Below are 24,526 nucleotides of genomic sequence, written 5' to 3'. Positions count from 1 at the left end.
GTCTCAACTCATTGACATTGAGGCTAAACATAAAATGTCTTTATTAAACTGTGCTGCAAGATGTAGGACCTTCCAGTAAGATTGGTTAATTTTGATAATACTGTGTTAACGCGGCTATGATTAGAAAGTAATTAAATTATTGCAATAAGTCAACCAAATTGCGCAAGACTGTGAATTTCTGGTTAGACACTCGGAATTTGAGCTGTCGGATGGAAGTCGATGCTTCATAATTACATTCCTGGATTCGAATGTTACCATTACCATGATATTTCCACCCAGCCATATCCATGTCAGATATAGTCATTGGCCTGCTGTTGGCTCAGTGTGTCCTGAGGATTGTGTTTGCACCATTCCTGGCTTGTGCTTTGCCAGGACATGATTCGCCGCATGTCCGATTCATAAATTGGGGTGTGTGCTGCAAAATGTCTGTTTTTGCTTCCCAAATGATTCAGCAAAGTAGGTCAGGAGTCTCCTGGCATTCACTTGCATCTGGGCTCCGCTAGCTGGCCTCCTGATTTCCAGCGGCAGAGTTTGTCGTTTGAACTGGAAGAATCCACTTGTGTGCAGGTTGTTTAAATTGCACCAAGGCAACAAAGCTCTTGCTCACTTTCCTGTCGAGTAAAGTGTGTGCCGAGTGGCAGCCCTGGACAACATGGCTGTGAAGACTGGTTTTTAATGACCTCCTTTTATCACTGCCCCAGTGAGAGCAAGATTGGCTCTGTTCTCACAGCAGCACAAGCAGGGAGCCATGTTTCCCGTGCCCTTTCCTTTGCCGCAAATCCAAATGTTCTGTTGTGCTTATGGGAAGCAAAGTGCTGCTCATTGCCAGCACTTGTGATGATTGAAAAGAGGCCTGGATAGTGGATTATTTCAGTTATTAAAAATGAACGGTGTTACCCACAGATGACCACTTTTTTTGAATGCATTAGAAGCTGGTTTGTTTTGGCAGGGTTGCTAACCTGTGACGCCACATTTTCCAGGTCACCTTGCCGGACCTAACAGTGCACACCGTTTGTGTTTGGTCCTGCACTCGGGGAAGAGGGTGCTGAATCAAAGCAGCAGAGTTTTCAGTATGACCTGGATTCCTTGCAGGGATTGATCAGTAGAAGTGGTGGTTCGCCAAGCTCCACAAAGATGCATTGTTAGGGACTGCGTACAGTTACCCGGGTCACAGGCTTAATTTCTTTGTGAATCAGTTGTAAAAGGTAGCGGAAACAAACTGATAGTTGTTCACTCTCGTGCTCATCCACAGTACTGTGTAAGATATTGCCTGCATGTTTAACCAGGAAGTTGACGGTTCAATGTAATGCTTGCAAGTGAAAATTGTAATCTCCAAAATGCGATGAACAGAAATAATCTGCTTTTTGTTTTGACTGGTTCTGTTACAGGCATGCTTACCATCACCGATTTCATTAATATTTTACACCGATACTACAAGTCACCACTGGTACGTTTGCTCTTTGTGTGTGTGTGTAGGCTGGGGTTACACAATTAATCGTAAATACTGCGGTTTTAAGAAGGACATTTGTTGCTCGCAGTGAGCTTTTGTTTTGCAATCAGCTGATGCAAGAGTGAGTCACAGCCCAGCCTGCTTTATCACTGTCTTCAGTGCAATACTGTACAGATTCTGTTCAGTCTTTCCTCTGGTTTTGGCTCTGCCTGCCTTGAAGGTTTCCCATTCTGGGATGCAGTTCTAGAAGTACCGGGCACCCACTGCTATCTCGCCCACATGATCCCGTTTCTGCCCCCTTAACCCTGGGGTGAAGCAAAGGTTAATTGTAGATGCCCTGCTACTTGTCTGGCTAAGACCGGGTAACTCAGACATCCTACCCAGAAATCTGTCTTTAGTACTGAAGTAAAAAGTAAGAGGAGGCTGGCCTCTATTTAAGGGACCCCCATCTGCCCCCTTAGGTGGCTGTAAAAGATCCCGTGGCACGATTTTGAAAAAGAGCAGGGGAGTTCGCCCCGCTGGCTTGGTCAATGTGTGTTCCTCATTATGTAAACATCCTATCGGGTCAATAACACATTGCCGTTTGTGGGAGCTTGCTGTGCACAAATCGCCCACCAGGTTTCCAACATTGCAACAATGACTGCATTTTGAGCTATAAAAGGCTTTGAGACACCCTGTCATCGCGAAAGGCGCGATATGCAAGACTTTTTCACTTGAATGAGCCTTGCAGAAGTCCTGGCGTTCCCTCCCTAACAGCACTGTGGGTGTACCTACCTGTACCTCAGTCCGCAGCGGTTCAACAAGGCAGCTCACCACCACCACCTGAAGGGCAACTCGGGATGGGCAATAAATACTGGCCGAACCAGCGACGCCCACATTCCGTAAATTAATTTTTCAAAAGCACTTTGTGTGCCGTGCCAATGGCTTGAGTTACTTTAAGGTGAAGGGCAGGGGAAGAAATGTGGCGAGTGAGGCAACCAAACTGGTGGCGAAGACAGCAGTTTAGCAATTCATTTCTGGGGATTGTGGCTAATTTCCTATGTTTTTTTTTCCTCCCTTCCACACAGGTTCAGATTTATGAACTGGAGGAACACAAAATAGAGACATGGAGAGGTAAAAGTAGGGTAACAGAGAGAGCAAGGGTTGGTGGATGGAATTTGGTGGGGTGGGATGGGGGGGTTGTAATATGGATGTCATGGGGCAGGGGAGAATGTTGACTCCCACATTCTGGTTAAGCCCCTGGAAGAAGTCTTTGTTGCTTGCAATTGGTCGTCTTAGGGCAGCACGGTAGCATTGTGGTTAGCACAATTGCTTCACAGCTCCAGGGTCCCAGGTTCGATTCCGGCTTGGGTCACTGTCTGTGCGGAGTCTGCACATCCTCCCCGTGTGTGCGTGGGTTTCCTCCGGGTGCTCCGGTTTCCTCCCACAGTCCAAAGATGTGCAGGTTAGGTGGATTGGCCATGATAAATTGCCCATAGTGTCCAAAATTGCCCTTAGTGTTGGGTGGGGTTTACTGGGTTATGGGGATAGGGTGGAGGTGTTGACCTTGGGTAGGGTGCTCTTTCCAAGAGCCGGTGCAGACTCGATGGGCCGAATGGCCTCCTTCTGCACTGTAAATGCTAAGATAATCTATGAGTCTTCTACCTGGATCATTCCATTGCTTCCTAATTTGTGGATCCTCGTCTTAAGTTATTGAACAGTGTATTTTAAAGAATGAAAATTCAGAAAGATTAAACCGTTTCAGCCATTTTTAATGTGCTCAAACCTAAAACTGCAAAAATTCCAGGATGTAAAAAGGTTAATCCGAATTCTGATCTGTTTAAAAAAAAAAGAGGGTGGGGGTCCTAATGGGCGGCCTTTTACGTGCCTCTTGCATTATCTACTTCATAGAACCCTAGAAAGTTATGGCACTGAAGGAGACCATTTGTGCCTGAATCAAATTTGCTTCCTCGCTGTTCTGCCACTTGTTTACCTTAAGATAGCTGCTTCCTGTCCACTTTTGCTTATTCACAGCTGAGCTTAGCAAAAAAGGCATTGGAAGCATGCTTGGAATTCCCTTCTCCCCACTCCTCCACACTGCTAATTTAGGAGCAGAATCACTATTTCCCTGAATGTAGTACAATATTTACCCCTTTAAAGAAAATGGTTGCTTCAATTACTGACTGCTACTTGGCTGTGTGGAACTCTGTGCAGGACTGCACTAGAAATACATAAAAGTGGTGTGTGCTGGCGGGGAGGTAGGGTTCAGTGGGCAAACGTTCTTTCCAACTGATGAAGGTCTCCGATTCCAGCCCTGGCCTGTGCTGAATTGGCTGATCGCAGCCAGGCAGCAGTCGAGGTTCGACATTTCGTCGAATTTGACTCTCAGGCAGGGAGGACAATAATTGGTGTCTTAAGTGACTCCCCTCCCCCGACAAATTGCTTTTTGATTTAGAATGTTCACTCTGGGAAGTAGATGAAACACTTGAACAAAAGAGAAAGAGTGGGTAGCACAGTGGTTAGCACTGTGGCTTCACAGCGCCAGGGTCCCAGGTTCGATTCCACGTTGGGTCACTGTGTGTGCGGAGTCTGCACCTTTTCCCCTTGTCTGCGTGGGTTTCCTCCGGGTGCTCCGGTTTCGTCCCACGGTCCAAAAACACACGGGTTAGGTGGATTGGCGGTGCTAAATTGCCCTTCGTGACCAAAAAGGTTAGGAGAGGTTATGACGTTAAGGGGATAGGGTGGAAGTGAGGGCTTAAGTGGGTCGGTGCAGACTCGATGGGCCGAATGGCCTCCTTCTGCACTGTATGTTCTATGTTCAATAACATATCAGATCAATGACATTTTAAGTAGCAGAGTCACTGATCACCCTGAAGCATGAAACTCTGTTCCTCTCTCTCGGCCCCCCCCCCCCCCCCCAAATAGCCCTCTACCCCCTTGTCAATCTAAATATATTCAATGTCCCAGCCTCCACTGCTCTCTGGGGGGGGGCATTCCAAACAGTCCTCCGAGAAAATTCCTCCTCATGTAAGGGTAGCACAGCGGTTAGCACAGTTGCTTCCCAGCTCCAGGTCCCAAGTTCGATTCCCGGCTTGGGCCACTGTGTATGCGGGGTCTGCATGCTCTCCCAGTGTCTGTGTGGGTTTCCTCCGAGTGCTCCGGTTTCCTCCCACAGTCCAAAGATTAGGTGAATTGTCCTTGGTGTTCAAGAAGGTTGGGTGGGGTCACTGGGTTAGGGGATAGGGTGTGGGTTTAAGTGGGGTGCTCTTTCCAAGGGCCGGTGCAGACTCGATGGGCCGAATGGCCTCCTTCTGCACTGTAAATTCTGTGATAAATCTGTCTTAAACGGGCAACCCCTTACTTTGAAATTGTGCCCCCTGGGTTCTAGATTCCCCCATGAGGGGGAAACATCCTCTCAGCATCCACTCTGTCAGGCCCTCTCAGAAGGTCACCTCTCATTATTCTGTACTGCTATGGGTATAGGCCTCAACCTTTCCTCCCAGAGAAGGCCCGCATCCCAGGAATTGGCCTGGTGAACCTTCTCTCAACTGCTTCCAGTGCAAGAATATCCCTCAAGTCAGGAGACCAAAACTGGATACAGAGCTTTAGAATAAAAGGAAAATACTGTGGGTGCTGGAGACCTGAAATACAGACAGGCAATGCTGGGAAAACCCCCCAGCTCTGGCAGCATCTGTGGGAAGAGAAACAGAGTTAACGTTTCCAGTGCAATATGACTCTTCTATGGAACAGATAGACGAGTCATTTAAACTTGAAACAGTCACCCTATTTCTCTCTCCACAGATGTCAGATCCGCAGGTGTTTCCAGCATTGTCTGTTATTATCGTAATACTCCTGGTGTGGTCCCACCTGTGCCCTGAATATTCTACTGTCGAAAGTTTATAAAAGTTCCTTTCATTTATTGTGACAGTTTCTGATATATATTTACCATTGGCACTTGTTGATTTGTTTCTTTATCAGAGGTTTACTTGCAAGATTCATTCAAACCATTGGTGAGCATTTCCCCGAATGCCAGGTAATGTTATGGAGCAGCGTGCTTTGAATCTGACTTGACATGAATTCCACCTGATTATTTGGTCACGTTTCAGCAAAATCGTTTGGTCCGAATGCTCTGAATTGTTAATGCAGTCTCGTGTAAGACCCGTGTTACCACATCTTGCAAAGGGTTCGTTCAGGTGGCAGTTTTGTTCATGCACTGAAATACAGAACATTTTGTTGAGTAATATAGGAGTTTGAAATGTTTTGATTCTTTCGGAAGGATTTTGGGAATGTGTAGAAGATGAAAGCACCATGTTTTTTTCCCCCTCCATTCAAAACGTTCCATTACTCCTATTTCACTCCCCTTCAGCATTCAAAATTACGGGGATCAGAATAGAGCTGGAGGCCGGGGGAAAGGGTGAGGCTGCTGTAGGGAAGCCCAGGCGAAGGGAACAAACCCTGACGGTGCTAATGGCTGCAAACGGGAAGAAAACAACCATGGGAGCTGAAGACCCAGGAGGATGATGTGTGGGTGAAGGGCGGAAGGGAAGGTTGTCAGGAACGAGGGTGAGGGAGAGAAACGTGAGGAACTGGAGGCTGCAGAGAGAGATTGGCAAGCTCGGGAGTGGAGGTAGCTGCTTGACTGGGGGCTGGGGCTGCAGGCAGGGGTTGGAGAGAGATGGAAGGAGGCTGTTGGCAGGGGGGCAGGTTTCAGACAGGCAGGAGGGGACGGAGACGCGCACAGGATGAAACGAGAAAAATAATTTGAAGCAGAGGAAACCGTTATTGAAAGAGAAATATGTTTAAGATCCATATGAGTGGGTTTACAGCTTTAGTCATACGTCATTCATTTCTACATTATTGACAGAAACTCCTAATGTAGATGGATGACACCCCCATCCACTAACTTAAACATTCACTCCTTCCGCCACTGACGCACAGTGGCAGCCGTGTGTACCCTCCAGTAGGCACACCAACTCCAGTGTTAGTCATGCCTTGGCGGCATTTGGTTCACACAAGCTTGCTCAGGGACTGCAGCATTGTGATTTACGAGCTCCTTTTATTTCTGTCCGTTCTCATTCTACTTGATTACAATGTTATTAATCATTAATACGTTTTTAGAGTTTCATTTGTGAATATTTTAAAAGTTTAAAAGACGGCTCTGAGTTTAAATGAATCCTTGTGCCTCACAAGCTTTTCTATCGCTGCAGCTTGTACGATGCCGTTTCATCGCTGATCAAGAACAAAATTCACCGTCTTCCGGTCGTTGATCCATTAACAGGGAATACACTCTACATTCTGACACACAAGCGCATCCTGAAGTTTCTCAAACTCTTTGTAAGTGCCTCAGACCAGTAAAGTGAGAAGAATTCAGATCTGCCACACAGGCATGATACAATCGTTTTTAAACGCATTGGAAACAGCACATCCGAAGATCTGGCCTAAAATAAAAGCAAAATACTGGGGACGCTGGAATCTGACACAAAAACTGAAAATACTGGACAATCTGAGCAGGTCTGACAGCATCGATGGAGAGAGAAGGGAGCCTCTGTTTTTTTATTTTGCAGCTTTTAATCACCCTGTGTCTGCAGCAGGAGTAATTTTGGAATGTAGGCCATTGTCACTGCAGCCCAGAGTCATTCTGACGAAGCTGACGTTTGTGTACCACTGTGTACCACTGCCGTGAAGGTCAGAGATTTGATCCATTTGCCCGTGGCATCTTCAGAATTTAGTCACACACAGTTGCAATTGCATCATTACATCTTATTATTTAGAGACGGATGTATCACTGAGCAGAAACTCTAACACTAACATGGGGCGTTGGGAGAATTCCTAAATGTCGGATTTATACTGCAATGGAAGCAGAGCTCCTATTTTGTCTCTAACAGGAGTATTTCTGTTATACAATAATCCCCCCCTTTGGCTTCAGATAAAATCTCACATTCCATGTTTTGCACAGCCTATCCCATGTGGAGTGGCAAAGAAATGGTTATCATTCACATAGTATTTTGTTCGATGCCCATTACATTTTGTATCAGTAGATGTCTTGTGTCACTTCATTTGGTGGGGAGGCGGTGGCACAGTGGTAATGTCACTGGACTAGTAATTCAGAGGCCCAGGCTCATGCTGTGGAACACGGGTTCAAATCCCACAGCAGCAGCAAGTCGAATTTGAATCCAATTAATAAATCTGGAATTGAAAGCTGATCTCGGTAATGGTGACCACAAAACTATCATCGATTGACATCAAAACCCATCTGGTTCACTGATGTCCTTTACCATCCTTACCTGGTCTGGCCCACATGTGACTCCAGATCCATAATAATGTGGCCAGTTGAGCTCAGTTGGCTGGACAGCAGAGCAGCGTGGGAATCATGAAGGCCCCGCCGTCTCAACTTCGCCCCTCGCCTGAGGTGTGGTGACCCTTGGGTTAAATGACCACCAGTCCGCTCTCCCCCTAACTGTAGATATTTGTCCTATGTTCACTGAAACCCATGCCCACCTCTTTCTTATCCTCCCATATTTTATCTTTTGTAAAGGTAGTCTGGTTCACTGATTTTCCATGGATATACCAGCCAGAGTGGCTTGAGTGATGGACACCAATCCACCTAGTAACTTGTTTTCCTCCATTATTCGAGCCATGTAAAGAGTGACTAAATAAATCTGAAGAAAGATTTCATTTCAGCACTTTTCATTTATTTATTTTTAAATTTAGAGTACCCAATTCATTTTTTCCAATTAAGGGGCAATTTAGCGCGGGCCAATCCACCTACCCTGCACATCTTTGGGTTGTGGGGGTGAAACCCACCCAAACACGGGGAGAATGTGCAAACTCCACACGGACAGTGACCCAGAGCCGGGATCGAACCTGGGACCTCGGCGTCGTGAGGCTGCAGAGCTAACCACTGCGCCACCGTGCTGCCCTATTACAGCACTTTTCATGACCATCGAATGTCTAAAAGCGTTTTACAGTCATGACGTACTTTTAAAAAAATTAAATAATTTTTAGTAAGGTTTTCATAAAATATCAATAACAAAATGAAAAAGGAACCCAACAGGGTTAAGTACAAAACACAGTCTAGAAAATGCAACCCTCCAAACCCCCCTCCGCCCTGTACATAAATAATAAATTAACATTAACACCCCGACTTAACACAACAGGTATATACATCCCCTCAGACCCTCCAGTGTAAATAACAAAAATAAAGCAACCCCCCGAGTTGCTGCTGCCATTGACCAATGTCTAGTCATGACGTACTTTTGAAGTGTCGTTATAATGTCAGGAATGTGACAACCCATTTGCGGACAGCAAGATCCCACGAACAGCAAGGTGATAATGACCAGATGATAATGTTATTTGAGGGACAAATATTGGTCAGGACAACAAGGATAACTCCCTGCGCTTTGAAATAGCGCCATTAGGATCTTTGGCATCCACCCGAGTGGGCAGATAATGCCTCTTCCAACAGTTAGCGCCGCTGACTGTGCAGCACTCCTTCGGCACTTCACTGGAGTGTCAACCTTAATTTTTGTGCTCAAGCCCTGCAGTGGGACTCGAACGTGAAACCTTGTGATTCAGTGAGGCAGGTGCTACCCACTGAGCCACAATGGCGGGCTTTGGAGTTTCTTCACCATTTAGTGGGCAGAGTGGGGGAGACGGAGGCACAGACTCGATGGGCAGGAGGGCCTTTTCTGTGCTGTGCACCTCTCTGACAACAAATTTATTTTAGACCAGAAAACAAAAGCCTGCGTCAGTTTTAATGTGTTAATTTAGAAAAAAAAATACACAAGTGGCTAATTCAAAACCACATGCAACTTTGTGCTTTTCTGTAGCGCTGTACATCGGTGTGTGTTTATTTGGGGTATTTGACGCTATTTCTAAGTGTTTGCTGTTTTCTTAACCTAATTTTGCAGATTTCCGAGATGCCCAAGCCAGATTTTATGTCCAAAACGCTGGAAGAGTTGAACATTGGAACGTACAAGAACATTGCAGTGGTGAACAAAAATACTCCCATTTACTTGGCTTTGGGTATCTTTGTGGAAAAGAGAGTATCTGCGTTGCCTGTTGTGGATGAATCCGGTAAAATTCAATTCTTAATTCTAACCACCATCTCAACACAATTAGCTATGCCATTGGTTAGCTGAACGCATAAGTAAAGCAGATCGTTGTCGAGGTTCGTTGTAACTGCTGACCCACACTACAACTTCTTAATAATGGCCAAGTAATTCTTAATCCAATGAAATTTAGTTTTGATGCCCTTTTAACTGTTTCATTGATACAGGTTTAAACCTCACTATGTTGAGATTGGGCTGGTATGGGGAGTAAAGTATAATAAACTAGTATGGATAATTAGTCAAAGATGAAAATAAGACTGGAATAGCCCCGATTCATTTGACCGCAATTCACCCAGTGTATCTTTCTCTACTGCTTTTAAACAAATCTGGCCCAAATGGACAAATCCTGGGAACTGCAACTTGGCCCCTAAGGAAAATGTATGACACCTCTTGAAATAAGTCATGAGGACCATCCCAAATCAAAGAGATTCAGTCGTTCACTATTGCAGCAGTGAGTAGCGAAGACCAGCAAATTATTTGCCACATTCAACTTAATCGCTACTCAAATGATTAACTCCAATATACTCCAGGCCTGAGGAGCACCTCCTGTTTTATGCTGACTGTTCCTAACTTTCTCTGTGCAGGGCGAGTGGGAGATATCTACTCTAAGTTTGACGTCATTGTAAGTATTTTGCAGTGACTCGACCATGCATTCTTTTTATTGCTTTACGACCATTCTCTAATTAAAAGTTTGTGCTTCAGAACCTGGCTGCAGAGAAGACATACAACAACCTGGACATTACTGTCACCAAAGCATTGCTGCACCGCTCACAGTACTTTGAAGGTGTCCTGAAGTGTTACAAGCATGAAACCCTCGAGACAATTATCAACCGGCTTGTGGAAGCAGAGGTACAGGAAAACAAGCTTTAAAAGAACAACTCAAAATTGTATTGAGATATAGTTCCATGGCCACTGAACTGTCTCCAGTTCATCAGCTAAGAGGTCAATTGTTCCTGCTGGAGTCTAGGCAGGATCATTGGATTGTGGCTAAGAGTGGCAGCCCTGGCTTGTTTGTTGCCTCCTCATCCCCCTCCCTCCCTGGAAGCACTGAGGGCAAATTTAGTCACTCGCCGCTCCTGAAGGGACTGGGGAATGAACTTGGCACCTTCCAGATTCGCTTCACTCGTCTCCATGCTGGGGCAGGCACTGAACCTACCGTCTTTGTAGTGGTGAGAATTTTAAACAGTGCAAACCACATCCTTAGCAGCCCCATTGCCTGAATCACAAGAGCATTCTTGTTTTAATGAGACAATTCATTGTTCAACTACTCCAGGAAAACTGTAAAATTTGGCATGAATTGGAGTGCGTTGAAGACAACCAGCTGGTTATGTAATGCTGCTGTTGCCTTTAACCTCTTCCTACCATTCTGTGCATGCAGAAACATCTCCAGCACAGTTTCAAATGCTACTGGAGGTGTGCTTTGTCTGCCTGTTCAAAGCATGAAATGGACAATCTTTGTCTTTAGTTAATTGCCATTTGTTTGGAGTGTTACACTCTCGGTGTGACAGCGAGAAACAACTAAGACGTTTTGGCATTAGCTTAAAACTGAAAAGGGCGTCCCTTCATTCAGTCTCTGTCAAGAAATACGATCGGCTGGCATTCCAGCAGAACTGATTTCAGGAATTAACATCCAAAACGTGAAACCAACCTTTCATTTCTGCAGTTGGTGATTGACTTGCTGTGTACTTCCAGCATTCTATGCCCTTGTTTCTAGTCATTAAAACACTCCTTAGGGCGGCACGGTGGTGCAGTGGTTAGCACTGCTGCCTCAGGATGCCGAGGACCCGGGTTCGATCCCGGCTCTGAGTCACTGTCCGTGTGGAGTTTGCACGTTCTCCCCGTGTCTGCGTGGGTTTCGCCCCCACAACCCAAAGATGTGCAGCGTAGGTGGATTAGCCACGCTAAATTGCCCCTTAATTGGAAAAAATAATTGGGTACTTTTTCGGGATTTAATCATTGACCTTGTTGGGAGATTTGAACAGAACATAGCACATTCCAGCAAATAGCAGCGTGGTTGGAAGAATGCTTCATTACTAACTAAAGTTAAAATTCGTGCAAGGGGCAGAGTACCTTTCGCTTCATTGAGTTAAGAATGACTTAACTTCACGTTTCGTTTAAACTGTGATCCTGTATTGCGTAGACGTTTCTGTGGAGCATTTCCAGCGAGCCAGGAAACACATTCTCTCCAGCATTGATGAGCTGAAAAAACAAAGCAACTTGGCAGCCCTCGAGCTTTTGCCATGTTTGTTCCTCCCAGTTGCAATCTGTTGTTTTTCTTCTTAAACGCGTGATATCTGCCCAGCACCCTCTGCACAATGCAGAGAGAAACCGAGCATGGGTTCATTCCTCCAGAGCTCCGGGATGGTGCAGGGAGGGAAGAGAGCTGGAATAAAGAGAGCTAGGCCAGTATTTGTTGCTCATCCCTCCTTGAATTTCTTCACTCCGTGTGGTGTAGGTACACCCACAGTGCTGATAGGGAGGGAGTTCCAGGATTTTGACCCAGTGACAGTGAAGGAACGGTCGATATATTTCCAAGTCATGGTGGTGAGTGGGAAATTCCAGGTGGTGGGGTTCCCAGGTATCTGCTGCCCTTGTCCTTCTAGATGGTAGTGGTCGTGGGTTTGGAAGGTGCTGCCTAAGGAACCTTGGTGAGTTGCTGCAGTGCATCTTGTAGATGGTACACACGGCTGGCACTGTGCATCGATGATGGAGGGAGTGAGTGGTTGTGGAAGGGGTGCTAATCAAGCGGGCTGCTTTGTCCTGGATGGTATCCAGCTTCTTGAGTGCTGCTGGAGCTGTACTCATCCAGGCAAGTGCTTCATCACACACAGGTTGACTTGTGCCTTGTAGATGGTGGACAGGCTTTGGGGAGTCAGGAGGTGAGTTACTCTCCGCAGGATTCCCAGCCTCTGATCTGCTTTTGTAGCCACAGTATTTATATGGCTGGGTCCAGTTCAGTTTGACATTCAATGGCATTACCATCACTGAATGCCCCACTATCAACATCCTGGGGGTTACCATTGACCACAAGGGGCGATTGGTTAGAACCTCTCTTATTGGAGATGGCCATTGCCTGGCACTTGCATGGCTCGTATGTAACTTGCCACTTGTCAGCCCAAGCCTGGATATTGTCCAGGTCTTGCTGCATTTGGACAGGGACTGATTCAGTATCTGAGGAGTCGTGAATGGTGCTGAACATTGTGCAGTCATCCGCAAACATCCCCACTTCTAACCTTCTGATGGAAGGAAGGACATTGATGAAGCAGCTGAAGATGGTTGGACATAGGACACACCCTGAGGAACTCCTGCAGCGATATCCCGAGACTGAGATGACCTCTAACCACCACAACCATCTTACATTGTGCCGGGTATGACTCCAACCAGCGGAGAGTTTCCCCCCTGATTCCCATTGACTCCAGTTTAGCTCGGGCTCCTTATGGCAATACTCGGTCAAATGCTGCCTTGATGTCAAGGGCAGTCACTCTCACCTCACCTCTGGAGTTCAGCTCTTGTGTCCATGTTTGAACCAAGGCTGTAATGAGGTCAGGAACTGAGTGACCCTGGGCGGAACCCAAACTGAGCGTCCATGAGCAGGTTATTGCTGAGGAAATGCTGCTTGATAGCACTGTTGATGAACCCTTCCATCACTTTGCTGATGATGGAGAGTAGACTGATAGGGCGGGAATTGGCTGGGTTGGATTTATCCTGCTTTGTGTGTATAGGACACTCCTGGGCAATTTTCCACATTGCCAGGTAGATGCCAGTGTTGTAGCTGTACTGGAACAGCTTGGCTGGGGTGCAGCAAGATCTGGCGAACAAGTCTTCAGTACTATTGCCGGGATATTGCTGGTACTCTGCAGTATCCAGTGCTTTCAGCCGTTTCTTGATGCATTCGTTGTGGAATCACTTAGCTCTGTCTTTTACTTGCTGCTTCTGCTGTTTGGCACACAAGTAGTCCTGTGTTGTAGCTTCACCAGGTTGACACCTCGTTTTTCGGTATACCTGATGTTGTTCCTGGCATGCTGTCCTGCACTCTTCATTGAACCAGGGTTGATCCCCTGGCTGGGTGGTAATGGTAGAGTGGGGGATATACCGGGCCAGGAGGTTGCAGATTGTGGTTGAATACAATTCTGCTGCTGCTGATGCCCCAGAGTGCCTCCTGGATGCCCAGTCTTGAGTTGCTAGATCTGTTCGAAGTCTATCCTATTTAGCACGGTGGTAGTGCCACACAACACGATGGAGGGTATCTTCAATGTGAAGACGGGACTTTGTCTACGCAAGGACTGTGCAGTGACCACTGTTACCGATACTGTCATGGACAGATGCATCTGTGATAAGCTGATTGGTGAGGATGAGGTGAGGTATGTTTGTCTCTCTTGTTGGTTCCCTCTTCACCTGCTGCAGTCTAGCAGCTATGCCCTTTAGGACCCGGCCAGCTTGGTCTGTGGTGTTACTACCGAGCCACCCTTGATGGGCATTGAAGTCCCTCACCCAGAGTATATTCTGCGCCATTGTCACCCTCTATACTTCCTTCAAGTGATGTTCAACATGGAGGAGCACTGATTCATCAGCTGATGGTGGCCAGTATGTGGTAATCAGCAGGAGGTTTCCTTGCCCATGTTTAACCTGAAGCCATGAGATTTCATGGGGTCCAGAGTCGATGTTGAGGACTCCCAGGGCAACTCCCTCCCAACTGTATATACCACTGTGCCGCCACCTCTGCTGGGTCTGTCCTGCCGGTGAGACAGGACATGCCTAAGAATGGTGATAGTGATGTCTGGCACATTGTCTGTAAGGTGTGATTCTGTGAGGATGACTATGTCAGGCTGTTGCTTGACTCATCCGTGAGACAGCTCTCCCAACTTTGCCACAAGCCCCCCACATGTTAGTAAGGAGGACTTTGCAGGGTCGACAGGGCTGGGTTTGCTGTTGTCATTTCTCGTGCCTGCCGGGTGGTCTGTCTGGTTTCTTTTAGACTTTGTAATCATTTTTAATCATCTACAATCCGCTGCTCTACCAGCTGAGCTATCGAAAGATAGGCCTATTTGTAGTCATTATTGATACAACCGAGGCCATTTCAGAGGGCGGTTTAAGAGTCAACCACATTGCTGTGGATCTAGTCATGTAGGTCAGACAGCTGAGATTCTTCCCAAAAGGGTGTTAGAAAAAACAGCTGAGTTTTGACGTCAATCGGCAATGATCATCGTTAGACTTTTAATTCCAGATAATTATTCACCATCCAGGATTTGAACCCACGTCCCCAGAGTATCGGGTCTCTGGACCACCCATCCAGTGACAATACCATTATGCCAACGTCTCCCTGGAGGGAAAGTCTTTTATAAAAAAAAAGGTTTGCTTTTAGTGTAATGACAAGAGCTGGGAAACTATTGCTAAGATGCATTAATTTGTAATAATTTTTCTATCCATTTCCTAGATTGTTCAGAATAACCACTTGTCTCTGTTTGCAGGTTCATCGGTTAGTGGTGGTTGATGACAATGATGTGGTGAAGGGCATAGTTTCGCTCTCTGATATTCTGCAGGCACTGGTACTGACCAGCGGAGGCAAGTACATACTCTGTAGGATCCAGTTGTTCAAAACAGGCAGGAATACAATTGTGGCTCTTAATGTCTGTCCCCCTGAGCATTTGGAGTAATATCAACCTCCTCTGGCTCAGATTGCGAGAGTGTTCCACCCTGATGGAGGCAGGCAAACCAATACTGCAACCACTCCATAAACTGCAGTCATTATTCTTGCTGAGGAGTATGGACAGACTCTTACCCAGATACTGATTGCCTGGCACAACTTTGTTCGCCATGGGTGTAAGATGACCTGAATACGTCTTTCTCCATTGTGTTGTGTGTGATGTGAATGATAACTGATGGCAGTGGTAGTTCATAGAATCATAAGAAAGATTCAGATGAGAAGCAAAGAAAGCCCTTGAGGTGGAACACATTCTCGTGTGTATCGAATTATCATTTTGCTGACATTTAAAAATGGAATACATTCGTATTGCAGTTTTTGCCGCCGTGCTATAATCTGGATATTCAAAGGGTTACTGTATTAAATTATATTAACAGACTTGTACAAAAGTAGTCTGTCTTGTCATTCTCATTTAAGATCGATTCCAATGCGTTTAGCTGATTGCTGAAAAAAACACCTTATTTGTGCCTTTTCTTAGAATGTGACCCAGTAAGGGCAGTGCGCTGGCGCAGTGGTTAGCACTGCTGCTTCACAGCGCTGAGGACCCGGGTTCGATCCTGGCCCCGGGGTCACAGTCCGTGTGGAGTTTGCACATTCTCCCCGTGTCTACGTGGGTTTTGCCCCCACAACCCAAAGATGTGCAGGGTAGGTGGGTTGGCCACGCCAAATTGCCCCTTAATTGGGGAAAAAAGAATTGGGTACTTTAAATTTATTTTAAAAATGTGACCCAGTGAATTTATCATCTGCATTTTCTCTCTCTGCCTCACTTCTATATAGAATTATATAGAACATTACAGCGCAATACAGGCCCTTCGGCCCTCGATGTTGCGCCGACCTGTGAAACCACTTCAGTCATGTTTTCATTAAGACTTAGTAACTCCAGAGTGTATTAAAAGTTTGGCATGTCTGCCAACACAAAACGATGAAATATGAAGTAAAGTTCGTCTAATTTTATCCGTAGGTGATTCTTCGGAGCTTGGACAGTGAGAGATATGTATATCGTACACCAATGATGTCTTCCCCATGTAGAGACCTCACCAGCCTGGAAATCTTTTATCCTAGGATATGCACCCATGGTGGCACAGTTTTCCACCAGCACAGCGCTGATCCATAAAATAGAGAAGGACCCTGGCTACTGCTCCAATTTTGGTTAAACTTTGAAATGTTTTGCACCTTTCTACATAAAGCCATTGACTCTCTGTGCCCACTGAAAATGATACTGCAGGTCAGGTCAGAGGAACTGAATCCTTTCTTTTAATTATCCCATCCTACCTCAGGTGGATAGCTTTTCAAAGTGTATTAACATGACCGATTATGTCATTATCTGAACATCACTTTTTTTTTTGTACTTTGAGTTAAGTTGGATTACCTGTTCTGTCCTCGATTTTATCCTCCCAATTGTTGAACCCAGAACAGCTTGATTCAGTGACGGGGCTCTTTTTATTCATTGTTCTGAGCTAAAATGTGTGCAAAACTCTGAACGATACAAGCATAATTACCAAAAACCAGCTGGCGTGAACACAGTGTAATAGTCTTTATGACTGAGGTGTTGAACAAGTTCAGTACCAGGTCTCAGACCACTTCTTCCGAAAGAACTCTCTCGTTGTGATGTGTCACTCTGTACAAGATGTCATTCACACCACAAAAAAAACAATCACAATAATTTTGACAGTCTGATTTGCACGGTTAGATTATTTTTGCGCTCCTGGCTGAAACAGAATTTGGGGATTGTGAATATGTGCCCCTTTCCAAGAATACCCCCCCTTCAAGGCCTGTTAAGAGAATGTGTTTCAAGTTAGAGGATCTCTTCCCTTAGCTCCTTTATTTGAACATTATTCAACAGCAGAATTTCACTTAAAATTACTGTAATTATTTCACGTCTTAAAATTACTAGCTCTTTAAGGCTGTAACTTAGCTTCAAGTACAATTGTTTGATCCAAAATGGTCCTAATATGAAACGTTGACTTTTCAAAACTACAAATCATTGGGACGAATGACCAGCCCAGATTCTCAGAAGTCGCAAGACATGAGCAGATATGAAATTGACCAAGTATCATGACTGCCAAATTGTATTCCTTCCTTCATTGGAAAATGTTGATTGCAGATGTTTTAATTCTGGGCTTGAATCTCGTTTTTGTTGCAGATAATTTTTTCCCATTTTATTGCTTGTGGATGCGAGAGTGCGAGATATGTTTTTCCCCCCCACATTTCTCCAAAAAGCCAAGTCTGGATGGAGGTTGATTGAATGTTAACGCTCCAGCTTGGAAGTGTTGCTCGTGATGAGAATTCCAATTGGGAAAATGTTTGCTTTCATTCGCTGGTTGGACCTAGGGTGCAGCACGCAAGCACCTCTCACTACACCATTTAAGAAATGGAGCTTTGATCCAATTGTGTGCAATGTGTATGGTAGTGTTCTGTGCTGTTTTTCTTTTCCTTTTAATTAGGTGGTAGTTTGCAGATTGGTGGTTGTGTCTGGAATCTTGGATATTCTGATATGGCAATGCAGATGTTCTGGTGCAGTTGGAAACATTAGGACCATATTTTGGCAAGTTGCTGATGGCAGACACGGTGCTGTTTATAAGATGGGAGGCATAATCCAAACTTTTTGGGAGGGTTTTGGCCAAGGGTGGTATCATGACCGGTACAGGCTTCGAGGGCCGAAGGGCCTGTTCCTGTGCTGTATTCTTTGGCGAGCCAGTGGGATCTGATGAAATTATAGCTACTGTGTAACAAAACTGCAAAATGTAGATTCCTGGTTTAGCACCGGGCTAAATCGCTAGCTTTGAAGGCAGGCCAGCAGCACGGTTCAATTCCCGTACCAGCCTCCCCGAACAGGCGCCGGAATGTGGCGACTAGGGGCTTTTCACAGTAACTTCATTTGAAGCCTACTTGTGACAATAAGTGATTTTCTTTATCTTTCTTCCTGTGTGCCCAAGGTGCAAGAGAGCGTAATTGTTACAGTTGTGAGTATCTTAGTTTCTGATCAACTATTCTTTCAAACCCCCCGCCCCAACCTTCACCCCAGGGGCTCCGCTGGAATGAGACAGGAGGCAGCTAACTTGAATTGTACAAAATTAAGTGCAAAGCTGTTCAGTTATAATTCAATAGGAAAGGAATTATGGATTTTGTAACTCTGCAAGTGCAGATGTATGTTGAGAGTAATGTTGACTCCAGTCATTCTCTTGTCACGGTTATGCATTAAATTACTGTAAATGTACAACATGAACATTGGATCGAAATTTCACTGAGGTGACTGGGTTGAAAATGGCACAATGAAGGAGAACAAATTCCCGAAAAGCAGCCTTTGTTTCGTGTGACCTTCAGACGAAAGCCCCAGAGATCTTGTCATGGGGGAACCACGTGAATATTGTTTCCTCCTGATTCATGAAGTTTTTAAATTTATAGTGCATCCTATTTGTCGCACTATAACAATGTGTTTTATAGCGAGAGTATGGATCACTTTCTGGTAAACTCTCTATAATCCACACTGCAATTCTGACTCTTTAATTCCGGGGAAGTCTCCACAATAAGACTCTCTAATAGAAATTGTTGATTCTTGCTGACACCAGCACGTTGCACTGGACCATTTAGACAACACTGAGAACGGTTTTGTATTTTCAATTGTTGGGCTGAGGAATTACAGATTACACATAATTAGTGATACACGACTGACCAATGTTTAGGAACTTAACTGGCGACATTTAATGTTATTTAGCCGTAAGATCTTTGGGACACTGTCACTGAAGAAGAAAGACGGGCTTGAATTTCTATAGCACCTTTAATGACCACAGGACGTCCCAAAGTGCTTTAACAGCCAATGAAGCACTTTTGAAAGTGTAGTCACTGTTGTACTGTAGATACAGATCTAACCAGGATAGAGGTGTACGGCAGCCAGTGAGGATTTGCAAATGTCAGTGCTGATCTGTTCCGGTTGTTGGTGTCCAGTTCCTTGGATCACAAGATGTTTGCGCTCTTGACAGGGATTGCAGATCCGATGTGGGCCGGGTAACGAGTGGCGAAAATCAATATTTCCAGGCCGAGAGAATTTCTGCTTCCATTTAAAAACTTATTTTTCCTCATTCACGTCTCCCCCTTTGTTTTCCGGCCTTTTGTTGCTGCTGCTGCTACTTTCTGACACACCGGTTCTCGTGTGGGCCTCCAGGCGATATGTTGACTGCGGTTAGGGGTAAATCAACGATCACGCTATTGGTGATTCATGGGAAATGTTTTCACAAAGTTGCACTCATCCTGACTCCTCAGTGTAGAGTCAGAAGGGACAGCAAGGGAGTACCACAATTTAGAGGAAAAATACATTAAGATAACTTTGTGACTGTATAAACAAAATTTTTAAAAATTCTTTACATAAACAACCTTCCCTCACATCCATGCAACATAGTTCCCTGGGGTAAACTTGCCAAATGTGTGCCATTTATGCATTGCTCTGTAGACTGTCTGGATTTCTGTTTTTAAAACATTTTTTTTAGTGTTTTGTTAAATTGTTTTATATGATGTTGAATGTGTTTTATTCATGAATACAATACCATTAAGTTTCAGTTTATAAAAAAAGAAGCAATGGAATCAATGTGAACTTAAAATGCAGTGGTTAAACCCTCATAGAATCAAAATGATATTTATTCCGATCATTGTCCGAACCTTTCTCTAGTAGAATAGTGTTTACACTCCTTTTGCATTTACTTGTGAAGATTTGAAATCTCACTGAAAGGTATTGATTGTAACATATCAAAACTAAAATAAACCTCTTCAAAACATGTCACTTATTTCCAGGATTTCTGACTGAGCTCCTTCAGCCTGTAATTATGTGATTCATTTTTGCTTCACACTCTCGTTGTGACTGTGCGTCACATTTAATTTTAATCACCCCCCCTATGATAGTCACCTGAATTTTGGACAAAGGGGACACCGCATTTCTCGACTGCCGCCCGTGTGTTATTATAATGTGTAATGGTTTCTGAAATGCTGCTTTGGGTTGGGCTGTTGGACTGCACCCAATATTGTACTAATCCAGCAGCATGCCACCCTCGGAGTCAAACCGGAGTGCAATTTAAAACCAGATTTATCCGATTGCAAATATCAGTCTTGCATGAAATTGCTGATAAACACGGGTGCAGCCTGAATATTTTTGTGCTCCAAATGAAGCACTGTTGACTTGATTTTCAGACGAGATGCCCTGTGTATATTCCAACGCACTCCTGACCGACCTCCCACATTTTGTCCTCTGTACACTTGACATTCAAAGCTCTGCAGCCCCTCAATATTCCATTTTGCGCCAAATTCCAATCCCCCATCGCTCCTGTGATTTGCTGACTGATTTTGACTCCTCAATTTGAAAGTTCTGAACCTCTTTTTCAAATCCCTCCATGGCCTCGCCCCTCCCTATCTTTGTGATCTCCGCCAGCCCTGCACTCCTCTGAGATATCTGCGCTCCCCTAATTCTACTGTCTTGAGAGGCTGGTTTAGCTCACTGGGCTAAATCGCTGGTTTTTAAAGCAGACCAAGGCAGGCCAGCAGCACGGTTCAATTCCTGTACCAGCCTCCCCGAACAGGCACCGGAATGTGGCAACTAGGGGCTTTTCACAGTAACTTCATTGAAGCCTACTCGTGACAAGCGATTTTCATTCATTTTTTTCATTGAGCGCCCCTAGTTTTAATCACCGAATGTTGGAGGCTGCACCTTGCTGGGCCCCAAGCTCTGGAATTCCCTCCCTAAACCTCTCTTCCTGGCTTTCCTTCTTCAAGTCATTCCTTAAAACTGACCCTCTTGACCAAACTTTTGGTCACCTGACCCAATATCTCCTTAATCTCCGTGTCACACCTTGTTTTATAATGCTCTTGTGAAGTGTCGTGGGCCGTTTGAATGTGGTTAGAGGTGCTACATAAATACAAATTGTTATGTAGTATGACACGAGTTGCATTATTCCAACTTGGTGTGATCAATGACACAAAAGATATGCTAGTCTAATACCAGGTACCTTTGTTTTTCACATGTCATCTTGGTTTCGTTGCACGTCTGAGGCCACTTTCTTCGTGATTAAAGACAGACATCAATGGGCAAAGCATAGACACAGATCAAATATGCTGTGGAAAAGGATTCTTCCAATTGTTTCATAGAATTTACAGGGCAGAAGGAGGTCATTCAGCACATTGAGTCTGCACCGGCCCCTTGGAAAGAGCGCCCTACCCAAACCCACACCTCCACCAGTAACCCCACCTAACCTTTGGACAGTAAGGAGCAATTGATCACGGCCAATCCACCTAACCTGCACATCTTTGGACTGCGGGAGGAAACCGGAGCATCCGGAGGAAACCCACGCACACACGGGGAGAACGTGCAGACTCCGCACACACACACAAAATATATGTTTGAAGGAGGTATAAAAAAACCTAAAGAATGCGCCTGACTACAGGACATCTGAAGTACTTTTGAAATGTATCCACTGCTGTAATTTAGGAAACATAGCTGTCAATTTGGCATGGCAGGATCCCATAAACAGTAATGCGTTAAATGAGCAGATGTTGATTGAGAGATAAATGTCAGTCAAGACTTGAGAGAATGCCCCCCCCCCCCCCCCCCGCCGCTCCCCTTTCAATAGTGCCACAAGAGTTTTTTTTAAATGTACTTTTAATTTATTCATTCATGGGATGCGGGTGTCCCTGGCAAAGCCAACAATTATTGACCATCCCGTTGCCCTCGAGAAAGCGGTGATGAACCAGCTTCTTGAACCACTGCAGTCCACGTGATTCACCCCAGCCAATTACTTCAATTGGACTAGAGCTTCTTTGAGTGACACTTTTTTGTCATAAACTGCCCTGATATCAAGGACTCACCCCCACCTGATCAGGTAGCCAGGCCCTGAGTTGAACACCTCATCTAAATGACGTCAATCCCAGCAGTGCTCACTCCCTCAGTGCTACACCGAAGTGTCGGCCTAGCTTCTGCACTTGGGTCTCCGCAGTGGAACCCGCAGCGTTCTGACTCCTGCCGATGCTACCCACTGAGCCACAAGGGACATCTGGGAAGTTGAGACCATGGGTGTCTCTCTCTCTGGGGTGCAATTGCTTGGAGTTGGAAGGTTGGAGTTTTGAACCTTGGGAGTTATTTTCAATCACAAAGCGAAGAGCAGGATAAGATCTGCTAACCCATCAGCAGGTCCTACATAGTTTTGATGCCGGATGCATCGTGTTAAAAACACCCCCTACCCGACCGAAATTTCCTGGGAGTTGAAGGATAATTAAAGAAAACCCTTAATTCCTGAGGTTACCCGATGGTGGGTTATCTTCCCAGTGTAGTGAATGAATTGGGAGCGTCCCTGGGTCCAAACGAGCTTCTTATTGGGAACCCTCGCCTCAACCACCTGAAACCTCAGCGATCGGATTGTGGGAAATTGTTGCTGCAATCATTAAACAGAAATCATCCTGTGTCAGAACATCAGTTATGACCTATAAGGGGCGGCACGGTGGTGCAGTGGGTCGCACTGCTGCCTCACGGCGCCGAGGTCCCAGGTTCAATCCCGGCTCTGGGTCACTGTCCGTGTGGAGTTTGCACATTCTCCCCGTGTCTGCGTGGGTTTCGCCCCCACAACCCAAAGATGTGCAGGGTAGGTGGATTGGCCCTGAATTGGGAAAAAAATTAATGAATTGAGCACTCTAAATTTATAAAAAGAAAGGTACAACCTCCTATATGAACAGCCTATACTGAACATTGAGTGCTCTACATACCAACAATTTGTTTTCTTTAATACTCAAAAACAGAGTTTTGCATCCAAATTTTGGATGAATTAGACACAATTTTTGCTTCAACATTCTACTGCTGCTTTGATGGCATCATTAGAAAAAACTTAAATAAGGTCGGCTCTAGCTGACCTTAAAAAGCGGCAGCCCCCTCTCTCGTGAGCAGTTTGGGATTATATATTGCCATAGATGCATTTGAGGGCAAGCTTGGGTAAAGGGATATGTTGATGGGATTTGATGAAGTAAGATTGGATCAGAAGCAGATTTTTCTTATTCAGTCATGGATGTCGCTGGCTGGAGCAACATTTATTGCCCAACCCTAATTGCCCGTGGCTATTTCCGAGGGCATTTCTGTGGATCACATGTAGGCCAGACCAGGTAAGGATGGTGGATTTCCTTCCCGAAAGGCCGTTAGTGAACCAGATGGTTTTTTTTGTTTTATGACAATAGTTTCATGGTCATCATCATTAGACTTCTTAATTCCAAATTTATTTTTATTTTTTTAAAATAAATTTAGAGTACCCAATTCATTATTTCCAATTAAGGGGCAATTTAGCGTGGCCAATCCACCTACCCTGCACATCTTTGGGTTGTGGGGGTGAAACCCACGCAAACACGGGGAGAATGTGCAAACTCCACACGGACAGTGACCCAGAGCCGGGATCGAACCTGGGACCTCGGTGCCGTGAGACAGCTGTGCTAACCACTGCGTCACCGTGCCGCCCTTCACATTTGGCATTAGATTCTTTTAATAGGGCTTCGCTTTTCGTGAAAAAGCAAAAATTCTCAGTAAGTCTCCAAATCATAGAATGTAGAATTTACAGTGCAGAAGGAGCCCATCAAGTCTGCTCCAGCTCTTGGGAAAGAGCACCCTACTTAAGCCCACACCGCCACCCAATCCCAGTAACCCCACCTAACCTTTTTTTGGACACTAAGGGCAACTTATCACGGCCAATCCACCTAACCTGCACATCTTTGGACTGTGGGAGGAAACCGGAGCACCCGGAGGAAACCCACGCACACAAGGGGAGGATGTGCAGACTCTGCACAGACAGTGACCCAAGCTAGGAATCGAATCTGGGACCCTGGAGCTGTGAAGCAATTGTGTTAACCACTGTGCCACCGTGCTGCCCTTCGTTATGCACCTGACTGCCATTAAATGCAGCTTACTGAAAAAGTGCTGCTTTTATTCCTGTTCCAGTGCTGGTGTTTAGTTTGGAAGGTTCTGGGGAAATAGTACTGCCGTTACGTTACAGATAAGACCGCACCATATCTGGTTGGTTGCCCCCATTTTGTATCAGAATGCCTGCATCATTCCCGTACCAGCCTCCTCGAACAGGCGCCGGAATGTGGCGACTAGGGGCTTTTCACAGTAACTTCATTTGAAGCCTACTTGTGACAATAATCAATTTTCATTTCAATTTCATTTTATCATTTTCAATAGGCCAGTTTTCCCCAACCAGAGCTGTTTGATCTCCACAGCACCAACCATCTGTGGAGAAAGATCACCAGCCTCTGTACAGGGGGAGGTTTGGT

The 24,526-nt window shown here is 45.3% G+C and overlaps 1 protein-coding gene and 1 long non-coding RNA gene across 2 annotated transcripts in view; one reads left to right on the top strand and one right to left on the bottom strand.

Moving 5' to 3' along the window:
• LOC140405434 (5'-AMP-activated protein kinase subunit gamma-1) overlaps positions 1 to 20,019 on the top strand; it is a 34,048-nt gene extending 14,029 nt beyond the window's left edge. The window contains exons 4-12 of the mRNA XM_072493837.1: positions 1,389 to 1,447; positions 2,518 to 2,563; positions 5,408 to 5,462; positions 6,637 to 6,763; positions 9,340 to 9,505; positions 10,125 to 10,162; positions 10,243 to 10,389; positions 15,009 to 15,102; positions 16,203 to 20,019. Of these exons, the coding sequence (XP_072349938.1) occupies positions 1,389 to 1,447; positions 2,518 to 2,563; positions 5,408 to 5,462; positions 6,637 to 6,763; positions 9,340 to 9,505; positions 10,125 to 10,162; positions 10,243 to 10,389; positions 15,009 to 15,102; positions 16,203 to 16,228 (758 nt within the window). The 3' untranslated portion in view covers positions 16,229 to 20,019. The remainder of the gene's footprint in view (positions 1 to 1,388; positions 1,448 to 2,517; positions 2,564 to 5,407; positions 5,463 to 6,636; positions 6,764 to 9,339; positions 9,506 to 10,124; positions 10,163 to 10,242; positions 10,390 to 15,008; positions 15,103 to 16,202) is intronic.
• A 2,061-nt stretch (positions 20,020 to 22,080) lies between these two features.
• LOC140405367 (uncharacterized) overlaps positions 22,081 to 24,526 on the bottom strand; it is a 35,422-nt gene continuing 32,976 nt past the window's right edge. The window contains exon 3 of the long non-coding RNA XR_011938604.1: positions 22,081 to 22,872. This is a non-coding gene — a long non-coding RNA (uncharacterized lncRNA). The remainder of the gene's footprint in view (positions 22,873 to 24,526) is intronic.

The sequence above is a fragment of the Scyliorhinus torazame genome, chromosome X, assembly GCF_047496885.1.
Source record: "Scyliorhinus torazame isolate Kashiwa2021f chromosome X, sScyTor2.1, whole genome shotgun sequence".
In the NCBI taxonomy this organism is placed as follows: domain Eukaryota; kingdom Metazoa; phylum Chordata; class Chondrichthyes; order Carcharhiniformes; family Scyliorhinidae; genus Scyliorhinus; species Scyliorhinus torazame.
This window is presented reverse-complemented; position numbering and strand designations above follow the sequence as displayed.